The sequence below is a fragment of the Macaca nemestrina genome, chromosome 20 (genome assembly GCF_043159975.1).
Source record: "Macaca nemestrina isolate mMacNem1 chromosome 20, mMacNem.hap1, whole genome shotgun sequence".
NCBI lineage: Eukaryota > Metazoa > Chordata > Mammalia > Primates > Cercopithecidae > Macaca > Macaca nemestrina.
In genome coordinates, this window is record NC_092144.1 from 49754355 (window position 1) to 49769212 (window position 14858).

General features: G+C 49.3%; 1 protein-coding gene across 5 annotated transcripts in view; it reads left to right on the plus strand.

The window, feature by feature from the left end:
• The window catches only part of LOC105495626 (spectrin beta, non-erythrocytic 4), a 117054-nt gene that overhangs the window by 83204 nt on the left and 18992 nt on the right, over positions 1–14858 (plus strand). For all 5 annotated transcript variants that reach the window (XM_071086863.1, XM_071086864.1, XM_071086866.1 and 2 more), the window contains 6 exons: positions 5136–5360; positions 6180–6269; positions 10026–10304; positions 10395–10525; positions 11987–12191; positions 12925–13305. In XM_071086863.1, coding sequence (XP_070942964.1) covers positions 5136–5360; positions 6180–6269; positions 10026–10304; positions 10395–10525; positions 11987–12191; positions 12925–13305 — 1311 coding nt within the window. The remainder of the gene's footprint in view (positions 1–5135; positions 5361–6179; positions 6270–10025; positions 10305–10394; positions 10526–11986; positions 12192–12924; positions 13306–14858) is intronic.

Genomic DNA, 14858 nt, shown 5'->3' on the forward strand with positions numbered 1-14858 from the left:
ATTTACAAGTGTACCTATATGGATGTTTAATGTTTTTATTTTATTTGCTTTTCATGTTTAGTTTCAATTTTCGAATAAATAAATTTTCATGGTTAAGACATCAAAACCTCTAGGGAAATCCCATGGGAAAATTATCCATCCCCTTCATCCCTGTACCCCATTCATTAAGTTCTCATCCCCTCAATAAGTACCATCTGTTATGAACTTCTTGTTTACTCCAGGGAATTTTTATGCATGTGCAATCCACTACAAATTTATATTCTGCTTCTGCTGCTGCTGCTGCTGCTGCTGCTCCTTCTCCTTCTCCTCCTCCTCTTCCTCCTCCTCCTTCTTCCTTTTTTTGAGATGGAGTTTCACTCTTGTTGTCAAGGTTGGAGTGCAGTGGCATGATCTCGGCTCACTGCAACCTCTGCCTCCCGGGTTCAAGTGATTCTCCTGCCTCAGACTCCCGAGTAGCTGGGATTACAAGTGTCTGCCATCACGCCTGGCTAATTTTTTGTATTTTTAGTAGAGATGGGGTTTCACCATGTTGACCAGGCTGGTCTGCAACTCCTGACCTCAGGTGATTCACTCGCCTCAGCCTCCTAAAGTGCTAGGATTACAGGCGTGAGCCACCTCACCCCGCATGCTTTTTCTTCTTAACAGTAATATTTGGCTATTATTCCATATTGGTCTGGATTTGTTTAACCATTTTACTGTTTTTTTTTTTTTTAAGGGGGGAGTCTAGCTGTGTTGCCCAGGCTGGTCTCGATCTCCCGGGCTCAAGCAATCCTCCCACCTCAACCTCTTGAGAGCTGGGATTACAGGCATGAGCTGCTGCACCTGACTTAACCATTTCTCTCTTGATGGGCATTGAGGTTGCTTCCAGTTTTTTCCCATTACAAACTCTGCTGTGACTACAACTTTGTGCATCTGTGCCAGTATTTCTTTTCTTCTTCTTTAAAAAAAATTTTTTATTATTATTTTTAATTTTTTTTTCAAGATGGAGTCTTGCTCTGTCACCCAGGCTGAAGTGCAGTGGCACAATCTCAGCTCACTGCAACCTCTGCCTCCCAAGTTCAACCAATTCTCCTGCCTCAGCCTCCCAAGAAGCTGGGGTTACAGGCATGCATCACCACACCTAGCTAATTTCTGTATTTTTAGTTGAGACGGGGTTTTACCATGTTGGCCAGGCTGATCTTGAACTCCTGACCTTGTGACCCACCTGCTTTGGCCTCCCAAAGTGCTGAGATTACAGGCATGAGCCACTGCACCTGGCCTATGACAGTATTTCTTTAGTTATATTCCTAGAAGTGCAAGTGCTAGGTCAAGCAGCAAAGACCTGCCAAATTGCCTTCCAAAAAGGCTCTACCAGTTTACACCACCACTGACAGTGGCTGAGTGTGTCCAGCATCTTTGCCAGCATTAGATACTATAAGTGTTTTACATTTTTGCCAACCTAATGTGTAGAAAAGGATGTCTTGACCAGGCGCAGTGACTCACTCCTGTAATCCCAGCACTTTGGGAGGCCGAGGTGGGTGGATCACCTGAAGTCAGGAGTTCAAGACCAACCTGTCCAACATGGTGAAACCCCATCTCTGCTAAAAATACAAAATTAACCAGGCATGGTGACGCGTGCCTGTAATCTCAGCTACTCAAGATGTTGAGGCAGGAGAATCACTTGAACCGAGGAGGCAGAGGTTGCAGTGAGCCGAGATCATGCCATTGCACTCCAGCCTGGGCAAAAAGAGTGAAACTCCATCTCAAAAAAAAAGAAAGAAAAGAAAAAAGAAAAGGATGTCTTGTTTTAATTTCTATTTTCCAACTGATTAATAAGACTGGGCATCTTTTCATATGCTTATTTGTTTTGTCTGTTGCCTGTTCACATCTGATGCCCATTTCTCTTTTTGGGCAGGCTTTTTTTTGCTGATGTCATTCATGTATGCATTGAACAAATCTTAACTGGAGGCCTACTGTGTACCAGAAATTGTTCTAGGTTTTCAAGAATACAACAGTGAGTGTGACAGAGCCCCTTCCATCATGTGGGTCACATTCTGGAAGCAGGGGACCAATAAAAGTACACAAGTACCTGAGTGCAGTGGCTCACACCTGTAATCCCAGCACTTTGGAAGGCCAACGTGAGAATAGTTTGAGTCCAGGCGTTCAAGACCAGCCTGGGCAACATAGCGAGACCCCATCTTTATGACAAATTCCAAAAATGAGCTGGGCATGGTGGTGTGTGCCTGTAGTTGTAGCTACTTGGGAGGCTAAGGCAAGAGGATCCCCTGAGCCTGGGAGTTTGAGGCTGCAGTGAGCTGTTATCTCATTACCACACTCCAACCTGGATAACAGAGGAAGACCCTGTCGAAAAACAAAACACACATACACATACATCAAGAGAGTTGTCTGATGGTGGTAAGCACTATGAAGACAAAGGAAACAGGATGGAGGGAAATTCTTTGATTGTTAAATAAACTAGTTCCTTGCTCTAATATATATCAATTTTTACAGTTTTTCATTTGCCTTCTAACTCTATGAAATTTTGGTTGATGCAGAAGTATTTTTTTAATTTTTTTAAATTTTACTTTTAAGTTCTAGGGTACATGTGCACAACGTGCAGGTTTGTTACATATGTATACATGTGCCATGTTGGTGTGCTGCACTCATTAACTCATCATTTACATTAGGTATTTCTCTTAATGCTATCCCGCCCCACTCCCCCCACCCCACAACAGGCCCCGGTGTGTGATGTTCCCTGCCCTGTGTCCAAGTGTTCTCATTGTTCAATTCCCACCTATGAGTGAGAATGTGCAGTGTTTGGTTTTCTGTCCTTGCAATAGTTTGCTCAGAATGATGGTTTCCAGCTTCACCCATGTCCCTACAAAGGACATGGATTCATCCTTTTTTATGGCTGCATAGTATTCCATGGTGTATATGTGCCACATTTTCTTAATCCAGTCTATCATTGATGGACATTTGGGTTAGTTCCAAGTCTTTGCTATTGTGGACAGTGCCACAATAAACATACATGTGCATGTGTCTTTATAGCAGCATGATTTATAATCCTTTGGGTATATACCCAGTAATGGGATGGCTGGGTCAAATGGTATTTCTAGTTCTAGATCGATCCTTGAGGAATTGCCACACTGTCTTCCACAATGGTTGAACTAGTTTACACTCCCACCAACAGTGTAAAAGTGTTCCTATTTCCCCACATCCTCTCCAGCGTCTGTTGTTTCCTGACTTTTTAATGATTGCCATTCTAACTGGTGTGAGATGGTATCTCATTGTGGTTTTGATTTGCATTTCTCTGATGACCAGTCATGGTGAGCATTTTTTCATATGTCTATTGGCTGATGCAGAAGTATTTTTATGTGATCGAATTTATAAATCTTTCCGTTTATGTTTTTTTATGCTTGGAAAGATTTTTCTCTATGCCAGCATTATAAAAGCATTTGCCCAGGTTTTCTTTTAGTGCTTTATGGATTTTCTTACTTCGTTTAAGTCTTTAATCCATCTGGAATTGTTTTCAGTACAAACAGCAAGGAAAAGATCCAGCTAGATTGGTTAGCCATTGGCCCACGACCATTCATTAAATAATCCATCTTTCCCTTGGGGATTTGCATTGGTATCTATGAAACACATGAATTTTCTTGTGTATTTGGGTCTGATTTTGCACTTTCTGTCTATCCCTATGACATAGCAGCCATCCAAATCACTATAGCTTTGTATTTATTTTTGATAATTTTTTACTATCAAATGTTTTTTCAGCCTGTAATCCCAGCACTTTGGGAGGCCAAGGTGGGCAGATCACTTGAGGTTAGGAGTTTGAGAACAGCCTGACCAACATGGTGAAACCCCATCTCTACTAAAAATACAAAAAAATAAATAAATAAGTAAAAATAGCCAGGCATGGTGGCAGGTGCCTGTAGTCTCAGCTACTGGGGAGGCCAAGGCACGAGAATCACTTGAACCTGGGAGGTGGAGGTTGCAGTGAGCTGAGACTGCCCACTGAACTCCAGCCCGGACGACACAGTGCCCAGGCTGATTTGCTCATCCATCTACAAAAAAAAAAAAAAAATCGGCTAGGTATGGTTGCTCACGCCTGTAATCCCAAGCACTTTGAGAGGCCAAGGTGGGTGGATCACCTGAGGTCAGGAGTTCAAGACCAGCCTGGCCAATATGGTGAAACCCCATCTCCACAAGAATACAAAAATTAGCTGGGCATGATGGCAGGTGCCTATAATCTCAGCTACTCGGGAGGCTGAGGCACGAGAATCGCTTGAACCCAGGAAGTGAAGGTTGCAGTGAGCCAAGATTGTGCCATTGCACTCCAGTCTGGGCGACAGAGCGAGATTCCATCTCAAAAGAAAAAAAGAATTCGTTAACAAAAAATTATTACTTGGCTCAAGCCTGTAATCCCAGCACTTTGGGAGGCCGAGATGGGCGGATCACGAGGTCAGGAGATCGAGACCATCCTGGCTAACACGGTGAAACCCTGTCTCTACTAAGAAATACAAAAAAAACTAGCCGGGCGAGGTGGCAGCGCCTGTACTCCCAGCTACTCGGGAGGCTGAGGCCGGAGAATGGCGTGAACCCGGGAGGCGGAGCTTGCAGTGAGCTGAGATCCGGCCACTGCACTCCAGCCTGGGCTACAGAGCGAGACTCCGTCTCAAAAAAAAAAAACAAAAAAAAAAAAACAAAAAAAAATTATTACTATATTTGATAGTAATAATTTTGGAAAGTTGACTCTTTGGACAAATTATTTAACTTCTCTTGGCCTCAGTTTCCTCCTCTGTAAAACAGGGAGACTACCAACCTTGAAGGGTTGTTCTGAGAATTAGTGATTTAATGGACCACTTTAGTTCCTGGGTCAGGTAAGCCTCTTTGAGAAGGTCATACTCCAGCTAAAATCTGATTGACAAGGAAGAGCATGCCTGGCAGAGGAAACAGCAAAGGCAAAGGCTCCGAGGCAGGGACTAGCTTAGTGTGATGCAGGTTCATGCAGAGGGCATCGCTCCTGGAGGCGACTGAGCAAGGAGAGGGTGGAAGGGTGGGCAGGTGAGGGGTCTGGCTGTCACCATAAGGGTACTGGAGAGCCACAGCAGGATCAGGAGGGCGGGTGGGGTCCACTGATACTGCCTCTGTCCCCACAGTCCATGGAGTCGCAGGTGGAGGAGTGGTACCGCGAGGTGGGAGAGCTGCAGGCGCAGACGGCGGCTCTGCCGCTGGAGCCGGCGAGCAAGGAGCTGGTGGGCGAGCGGCAGAACGCGGTGGGCGAGCGCCTGGTGCGCCTGCTCGAGCCGCTGCAGGAGCGCCGACGCTTGCTGCTGGCCTCCAAGGAGTTGCACCAGGTGGCGCACGACCTGGACGATGAGCTGGTGAGGCCAGCGCAGGGGCCTGGGGCGGGGCGGGGCGGGGGGCGGAGAAGGTGGGCACGGGGCGGGGCCGAGGATGGAGAAGGCTGAGACCCTCCCACTCACACGCTGAAAGACGCACTCAGCCCTTCACTCATTCATTAATTCACATTCATTGACTCACTTTGAATCATTCGTTGATTTGTTCATGAAGTCACTCATTTATTTATTCACTCATCCATTGTTTGTTTTTGCCTCCACTCATTTCTTTACTTATTATTCATTCACTCATTCACTCCTCTGTTCATGTCCTCATTCCATCACTCAACTTCCTGATTTGCTCACTAATTTGCTCACTCAGTTGATCATTCTGGCCCCAGCCCGGTGTTTGGATGATACTGGGGCCACAGGGGTGGCCAAGGCAGACCCCATTGTGCCCCAGAGGGCTCAAAGTCCAACGGGGAAAACAGACTTGTCCCCAGACAGTGACAATTCAGGGTGGTTAGGAACGTGATAGGAAACAAGACCTGTATGTGCAAAGGCCAACGGTGTGAGCCTGGCTTAAGTGCAGAGAGCAAGACAGAGTATGTCAACAGAGGAGACTGAGACAGGTGTGGTGGCGCCTGTAGTCCCAGATACTTGGGAGGCTGAGGTGGAAGGATTATTTGAGCTTGGGGATTCGATCCCATCTCAAAGAAAAAAAAAAAATGGAGGAGGCTGAAGATTCGACTGGGCTCTTAGGCAAGGAAGGGCCTGGGATACCGTGCAGGTTTAAAGTTTAGTTGCAATGCAGCAGTTCTTGGATGCATTCTCCCCTTGACCTGCTTCCTGTGTCCTCTCCAGGCATGGGTTCAGGAGCGGCTGCCACTGGCCATGCAGACAGAGCGAGGCAACGGTTTGCAGGCGGTCCAGCAGCACATCAAAAAGAACCAGGTGAGCAGAGCCAGGTGAGGGAGTGAGTTAGGACACATTTGGATACACGTGAGAGAAAACAGCTGAAGGTGGTTAAAGCCAAAACAATGACTTTATTGGCTTTTGGAATTAACAAGACTGTGGACAGCAGATACAGATGTATCTAGGTGCTTCCATATATTTTCATGACTCTGGGCTGTATTTTTTGTTTGTTCGCTTGTTTGTTTTGAGATGGAGCCTTGCTCTGTCACCCAGGCTGAAGTTTAGTGGCGCAATCTTCGCTCACTGCAGCCTCCACTTCCTGAGTTCAAGCGATTCTCCTGCCTCAGCCGCCCAAGTAGCTGGGATTACAGGTGTGCACCACCACACCTGGCTAATTTTTGTATTTTTAGTAGAGATGGGGGGGGGGGTCTCACCATGTTGGCCAGGCTGGTCTCGAACTCCTGGCCTCAAGTGATCCACTCACCTCGCCGTCCCAAAATGCTGGGATTACAGGCGTGAGCCACTGCACCTGGCCTGTTTGTTTTTCTGCATGAGCTTTCTTCTTAGGCCAATCCTCCTCTCCTGGTGCCTCCAACAGATTCAGATTTACCTACCACCAGCAAAACTGAAGAGAATTTCCTCCTCTCAATAATGTCAGCAGTAGTCCCAGGAATAACTCTCATTGGCTCACCATGCCCGTCGCGTCCCATGCCCATCCCTGAACTAATCATGACGGATGGGGATTCGGACTGCTCCTTGGGCTGGCCTGGCTAGGCGCCCTCCCCTGGAACCTGCTGCTGGAATCAGCCTTAGCTTAATTACCAAGGCTGAGATGGAGGCAAGGGGGGTTCCCCAAAGGAAAATCAGCGGCTTGAGACTAGAAGAAAGAGGAATGGCTATTGGACAAGGAAAAAGTAAAACAACCATCAAGTTAGCCTGGTGTGGTGGTGTACCCCTGTAGTCCCAGCTCCTCTGGAAGCTGAGGAGGGAGGGTCCCTTGAGTCCAGAGGTCAAAGCTGTGGTTAGCCTTGAACACACCGCTGCACTCCACCCTGTGCAACAGAATGAGACCCTATCTCTCTCTGTCACACACACACACACACACACACACACCCCAAAACAAATAAAAAACACCCATAGGGACAAAGGACAGAGATAATCAGCAAGAGGGTACTACTGTCCCCTAACCTGAGCAAGGTGGGGGGAGGGGGCTTTTGAGCTCCTAAAAAATCTCTGAATCTCTGTTCATTCCTCTGGGGCTCAGTTTCCACATCTAAATAAGTAGAGTTGGTTTAGAGCAGTGGTTCTCAAACTGCATAGCAGGGGAACCCCTTGGTCAAAGCAACTATTTCACCAAAGCCTAAAGCAAGACACATAAAAGAGGAATAATAATAATAATAAGGCATTGTGCCGGGCACAGTGGCTCAAGCCTGTAATCCCAGCACTCTGGGAAGCAGAGGCGGGAGGATCACTTGAGCCCAGGAGTTTGAGACCAGCCTGGGCAACATGGGGAAATCCTATCTCTACCAGAAATACAAAAATTAGCTGAGCGTAGTGGAAGGTGCCTGTAATTCCAGCTACTTGGGAGACTGAGTCAGGAGAATCACTTGAACCCAGGAGGCAGAGGTTGCAGTGAGCCGAGATCACACCACTGCATTCCAGCCTGGGTGACAGAGTGAGACCCTGTCTCAAAGAAAAGAAAAAAAAGCATCGATTAAAAATTTACTATGTGCTGGCCAGGTGCAGTGGCTGATGCCTGTAATCCCAGCACTTTGGGAGGCCGAGGTAGGTGGATCACCTGAGGTCAGGAGTTCGAAACCAGCCTGATCAACGTGGTGAAACCCCGTCTCTACTAAAAATACAAAAAAATTAAGGCCAGGTGCAGTGGCTCACGCCTGTAATCCCAACACTTTGGGAGGCCGGGGCGGGTGGATCACGAGGTCAGGAGGATATCAAGATTATCCTGGCTAACACGGTGAAACCCCGTCTCTACTAAAAACACAAAAAATTAGCCGGGCATGGTGGCACGTGCCTGTAATCCCAGCTACTCGGGAGGCTGGGGCAGGAGAATAGCTTGAACCTGAGAGGCGGAGGTTGCAGTGAGCCAAGATCGCACCATTGCAGTCCAGCCTGAGTGTCAAGAGCGAGACTCCATCTCAAAAAAAAAAAAAGATTTACCATGTGCTAAGTACTGTGTTAGGGTTTATGCTGATAATTTAATCCTCTCAATAACCCTATGAGGTAGATATTGTCATTATCCTCATTTCACCAAACAGTGTATGTTGGAAGAATAGGACGCTGAAGGATGGTGGGGAGGTGGGTCCACAGATTATTTTGGAAGGCTCCTGATCATTCTGCAGTAGGTGGAGTTCTTTAAGAGACTGGAGTTTTGCTGAGATTTTGTTTTCCTATCTTGACGAAAATACTCTTGACTGTCAACAGTGTTGAGAACAGAACTGGCCTATCGTTGTCATGGTTGAGGAAGCTGATCAAATGCACTTAGTACTTAAAATTGGGGGAGCTCAGCTGTGTGTGCAGTGAGAGTGCTGGATACCCAGGGGCTGTTAAGCAAAAAACTGCTGCAAATATTATGCAATTGCTGCATGCAGACTCAGTTCTAAGTGCTCCATAGTTTATCACCTTACAACAACCCCACAAGGTAGATCATCTTAGCCTGATACTAGCCGCGTGACATTAGCAAATTCCTCACCCTCTCTTTGCCTCAGTCTTCTCATCTGTAAAACAGAGATGGTAATGTTATCTGGCCCCATAGGTTGGGAGTGAGGAGGTGTGAGGCTATGCTATTTAAAGCTCTTACTTAGCAAAGCACCTGGCAGGTAGCAGGGTAGCAGGCACTCAAGAAGCATTGGCTGGCCGGGCACAGTGGCTCATGCTTATAAGCCTAGCACTTTGGGAGGCCAAGGTGGGAGGATCGCTTGAGGCCAGGAGTTCAAGACCGGCCTGAGTAACATAGCAAGACCTCATTTCTCCAAAAATATTTTTTTAAATAGCTGGGCACGGTGGTGCACACCTGTAGTCCCAGCTACTTGGGAGGCTGAGGCAGGAGGATCACTTGAGCCCAGGAGTTTAAGGCTGCAGTGAGCTGCAGTAGTGCCTCTGCATTCCAGCCTGGGTGATAGAGTGAGACCCTGTCTCTAAAAAAGCAAAATAAGAAGAGGATATGCTGGCTGTTATTATCTTTGTTTACCAGTTGAGGCACACGAAAAGTTAAATAAGGTGAAGGCACACAAAAAGTTAAAAAAGACACACAAAAAGTTGAATAAGGTACTCTGCAAGTACAGAGCTGGTGGAGGGAACCTTCTGGGGGATGGAAGTGTTCCGCATGCTGATCTGGGCACACCAGTGTATGCGTCTGTACATATGTGTGCAATTGTATACCTAAGATTTGTGCACTTCACCGTATATAAATGATACCTCGGCTGCTAAGCTGCAGGGTTTTTGTATTAGGGCCGATTTTGGGTCAGCAAGCATCTTAGCTCAGAGCACAGTCTCTGGAACCGGCCTCCTGTGTTCAAATCCTGTCACTCCTTACTGGCTGCTTGTTCTTGGGCTCCCTACCTTGCCCCTCTGTGCCTGTGTTCCCACCTGCAGCATGGGGTTATGGTGATTGAGGGAGTATCAGCCAAATGCTTACATGGTCCTGGCACGTGGTAAGGGAGCTGGGGGTGCTTATTAATTGCCCCGTGGGCCATGCCAGTAGCAGAGGAGCTTGTGGTCTTGCAGGGCCTCGGAACGTCCCCTCTCCACCCACATCCCCCTACCTCCCGCCCCCAGGGCCTGCGACGGGAGATCCAGGCGCACGGGCCGCGCCTGGAGGAGGTGCTGGAGCGCGCGGGCGCGCTGTCGTCGCTGCGCAGCCCGGAGGCAGAGGCTGTGCGCCGGGGCCTGGAGCAGCTGCAGAGTGCCTGGGCCGGACTGCGGGAGGCTGCAGAGCGACGGCAGCAGGCGCTGGACGCCGCCTTCCAGGTGGAGCAGTACTACTTCGACGTGGCAGAGGTGGAGGCGTGGCTGGGCGAGCAGGAGCTGCTCATGATGAGTGAGGATAAGGGCAAGGTGCGCCCGAGCTGGGGGTGCGGAGGGCCTGGGGGCGCTGGAGCCCGGGGCCGCCGCTGCCGCCTCATCGTGGGCGCTTTGTGCCCCTAGGACGAACAGAGCACTCTGCAGCTGCTCAAGAAACACCTGCAGCTGGAGCAAGGCGTGGAGAACTACGAGGAAAGCATCGCTCAGCTGTCGCGCCAGTGCCGGGCGCTGCTGGAGATGGGGCACCCGGACAGGTGGGCTTGCGGGGATGGGACGGGGGCGTGGCCAGTTCACAGGAATGGTCCAGCAGGACCTGAAGCTTCACTGTTGGGAGCGCAGCGCTGGAATTGGACGTTGGGTGGGAGAGGTCCTCCTTGCTGTGTGCTGGAGCCCTCGGATTTGGCAAGTGGGCTGGCTGGAATGGGGGGACACGGCCCAGAGATGGTTGAGAGGGTGGGGCCAGGAGCACCTGGATATGAGTGTAGTTGTGGGCACCTCGTCGGGGGAGAAAAGAGGAGGTGATGTCTAGGACTGGGGCAGAGAAGAATTTGCTCAGGACAAGCAAGGGGCTCTTTCTACCCAGTGTCTGGGAGGACAGAAAAGCCTGTGCTGAGATTGGCTATGGGGGTGGGGCTGGAGACCTCCTGGTGTGCAGTGGGATGATGTTGCCTGGTGTAGGCGGGTGCTGAGCTCCAGGCCTGGACCAGGGATGGAATCTGAAAGGAGGTACAGAGAGAGAGACCTCTGTGCAGCTGGGCTCAGAGATTGGGGCTAGAGGTGGGGTGATTGGCTGGGGACCCAACCTGGGAGTCCAGAGTCCCACTCAGGTTCCTGGATAAGGGAGGCGTGAGACTGAGATAGAAACTGGGTGAGGCTGCCGAGGTGGGCGGATCACTTAAGGTCAGGAGTTGGAGACCAACTTGGCCAACATGGTGAAACCCCGTTTCTACTAAAAATAAAAAATTAGCCTGGCATGGTGGCGTGTGCCTGTAATCCCAGCTACTGGGGAGGCTGAGGCAGGTGAATGGCTTGAACCTGGGAGGCAGAGTTTGCAGTAAGCCGAGATCATGCCACCACACTGCAGCCTGGCGACAGAGCAAAATTCCATCAAAAAAAAAAAAAGAAAAAGAAAAAAAGAAACTAGGTGAGGCTGGATAGAGGTGAACTTATCCATCTAGGGAAGCACAGCTTTCCCTGCATGCTGAAATGCAGGGCTGTCTGAACCCAAGACTTGCAGAAAACACAGTCCTGGCCAGGCATAGTGGCTCACGCCTGTAGTCTCAACACTCGGAGGCTGAGGCAAGAGGATCGTTTGAGCCCAGAAGTTTGAGAACAGAGGGAACATTGTGAGACCTCATCTCTACAAAAAAATCAAAAAGTTAGCCAGGTGTAGAGTCACGCACCTATAGTCCCACTTTGGAGGCTGCGATGGGAGGATAGCTTGAGCATGGGAGGTGGAGGCTGCAGTGAGTTGTGATCACACCACTGCACTCCAGCCTAAGCAACAGAGCAAGACCCTGTCTCCAAAAAAAAAAAAAAAAAAAAAGAAAAGGAAAGAAAGAAAAGGAAAGAAAACAGAGCTCTACCTGGGGACACAGCCTTGTCTGAAGATTCCAAGGAAACACAGCCCTGTCTTGGGGAGGGGGTTTAGGGGGGTCACGCTCTGCCCCAGCAGTCTCAGGGGTCCATCCCTGCCCCTCCATGTCCCCCATCAGCGAGCAGATCAGCCGGCGGCAGTCTCAGGTGGACCGCCTGTACGTGGCGCTCAAGGAGCTGGGTGAGGAGCGCCGGGTGGCTCTGGAACAGCAGTACTGGCTGTACCAGCTCAGCCGCCAGGTGAGCGAGCTTGAGCACTGGATCGCCGAGAAGGAGGTGGTGGCTGGTTCACCGGAGCTCGGCCAGGACTTTGAGCATGTCTCGGTGAGCATCATTAGTAATAAGTGATACCAGGAGCTACCACTAAGGTTCTCTGGGCCTCCGTTTCCTCATCTGTAGTATGAGGATAATAACAGCAGCCGCCTCATGGCTCTGCGGTGAGACAAATGAGTTAATATGATGTAAAGCACTGAGGACCCTGCTTGGCACACATGGTGCCTCCCAGTGTTAGTTACTGTTACCAGCTTATTATTTTATTGTTACTTATTGTTATTTTTATTGTTACTATTTTGCTACTTTTCTTGCTAGGTGTTCAGTAAGTGTTAGATATTATTTTTTATGATGATGATGATGATTCTCATTATTCTTACCTGCCACAAAATGGTAGTCTCTGCCAGGTGTGGTGGCTCACGCCTGTAATCCCAATACTTTGGGAGGCCGAGGCAGGTGGACCACTTGAGGTCAGGAGTATGAGACCAGCCTGGCCAACATAGTGAAACCCTGTCTCTACTAAAAACACAAAAAAAATTAGCTGGGTGTGGTGGCGCACGCCTGTAGTCTTAGCTATTTGGGAGGCTGAGGCAGGAGAATCGCTTGAACCCGGGAGGTGAAGGTTGCAGTGAGTGGCTATTGAACCACTGCACTCCAACCGGGGTGACAGACCAAGACTCTGTATCAAAAAGAAAAAAAAAATTGTAGGCTGGAGGGGGCTGGTGTGTGCTGCCCCTTTGCTCACTTTGCTGTACCCCTTCCCCCGCCCCCGACTTCCTGATGGCAGGTGCTGCAGGAGAAATTCTCAGAGTTCGCCAGCGAGACAGGTACAGCAGGGAGGGAGCGGCTGGCAGCTGTGAACCAGATGGTGGATGAGCTGATCGAGTGTGGCCATACAGCAGCAGCCACCATGGCCGAGTGGAAGGACGGGCTGAACGAGGCCTGGGCTGAGCTGCTGGAGCTCATGGGCACACGGGCCCAGCTGCTGGCCGCCTCTCGGGAGCTTCATAAGTTCTTCAGTGATGCCCGAGAGCTTCAGGGACAGATTGAGGAGAAGCGGAGGCGGCTGCCCCGCCTGACCACCCCGCCTGAGCCGAGACCCAGCGCCAGTTCCATGCAGCGGACCCTGAGAGCCTTTGAGCATGACCTGCAGCTCCTCGTGTCCCAGGTGGGGCTCCAGTGGCCATCGGGGCAGGTGGAAGGGCCCAGACAGCTGATGAGTGGGCAAAAATCAGGCTGTGGAGCAGGTTGAAATTAGGCAGTGGCACAGACAGAAAGCATACTACAGAACAGGAAGAAATTAGATAATGGAGCAGATAGAAAATGGACTGATGGAATGGTATATAGAAATCAGGTAGTGGCAGGGAAAAGTGGTACAGAAGGTCTCACAGATACTAAACAGCTTCCAACTGGGTGTGGTGGCTGACGCTGTAATCCCAGCCCTTTGGGAGGCCAACACTGGTGGATCATCTGAGGTCAGGAGTTTAAGACCAGCCTGGCCAACATGGTGAAACCCCATCTCTACTAAAAATACGAAAATTAGCCAGGTCTGGTGGTGGGCACCAGTAATCCCAGCTACTTGGGAGGCTGAGGCAGGAGAATCGCTTGAACCCAGGAGGCGGAGGTTGCAGTGAGCCGAGATCTCGCCATTGCAATCCAGCCTAGGTGACAAGAGTGATACTCCATCTCAAAAAAAAAAAAAAGAAAAAAGCTTCCAACAGAGATTGGGCAGTGGTTCTCCTAAAACTGTGAATTTTACCTAAATCCAGATCGAGGGTCTAAAGGGAATTTTGAGAATGCTAAGAGGAATTTGGCTATGGTGTAGATAGAAATTAGACAACAGACAAGACCAGGCGCAGTGACTCATGCCTATAATCCCAACATTTTGGGAGGCTGAGGCGGGCAGATCATGAGGTCAGGAGTTCAAGACCAGTCTGACCAACATGATGAAACCCCTTCTGTACTAAAAATACAAAAATTAGTAGGCGTGGTGGCAGGCACCTGTAATATCAGATACACAGGAGGCTGAGGCAGGAAAATCGCTTGAACCTGGGAGGCGGAGGTTGCAGTGAGCCGAGATCGCGCCACTGCACTCTAGCCTGGATGACAGAACGAGACTCCTTCTCAAAAAAAAAAAAGGCCGGGCATGGTGGCTCACGCCTGTAATCCCAGCACTTTGGGAGGCGGAGGAGGGTGGATCACAAGGTCAGGGGATTGAGACCAGCCAGGCTAACACAGTGAAACCCTATCGCTACTAAAAATACAAAAAAAAAAAAATTAACCGGGCATGGTGGCGGGCTCCTGTAGTCCCAGCTACTTGGGAGGCTGAGGCAGGAGAATGGTGTGAACCCGGGAGGGGGAGCTTGCAGTGAGCCAAGATCACGCCATTGCCCTACAGCCTGGGCGACAGAGTGAGACTTCACCTCAAAAAAAAAAAGAAAAGAAAAGAAAAGAAATTAGATAACGGGTCTGTGATAGAAATCATATGACTTTTCTGAAAGTAATTTGATAGAGGTGAATTTAATGAAAAAGGCAACAGAGATTAGAAATTAGGCAGAGGGTATGGCCAGAATTCGGAGGTGGATCTGAGCAGTCAGATGGAAATGAAGCTGCAGGCCCAGTACAACTCAGGGAGCAGGACTGAAAGAAATCGGGTTGCAGGTCTAATGGAAGGTAGAAGTTGGGCAATTTGTTTTGTTTTGTTTTGTTTTGTTTCGAGAC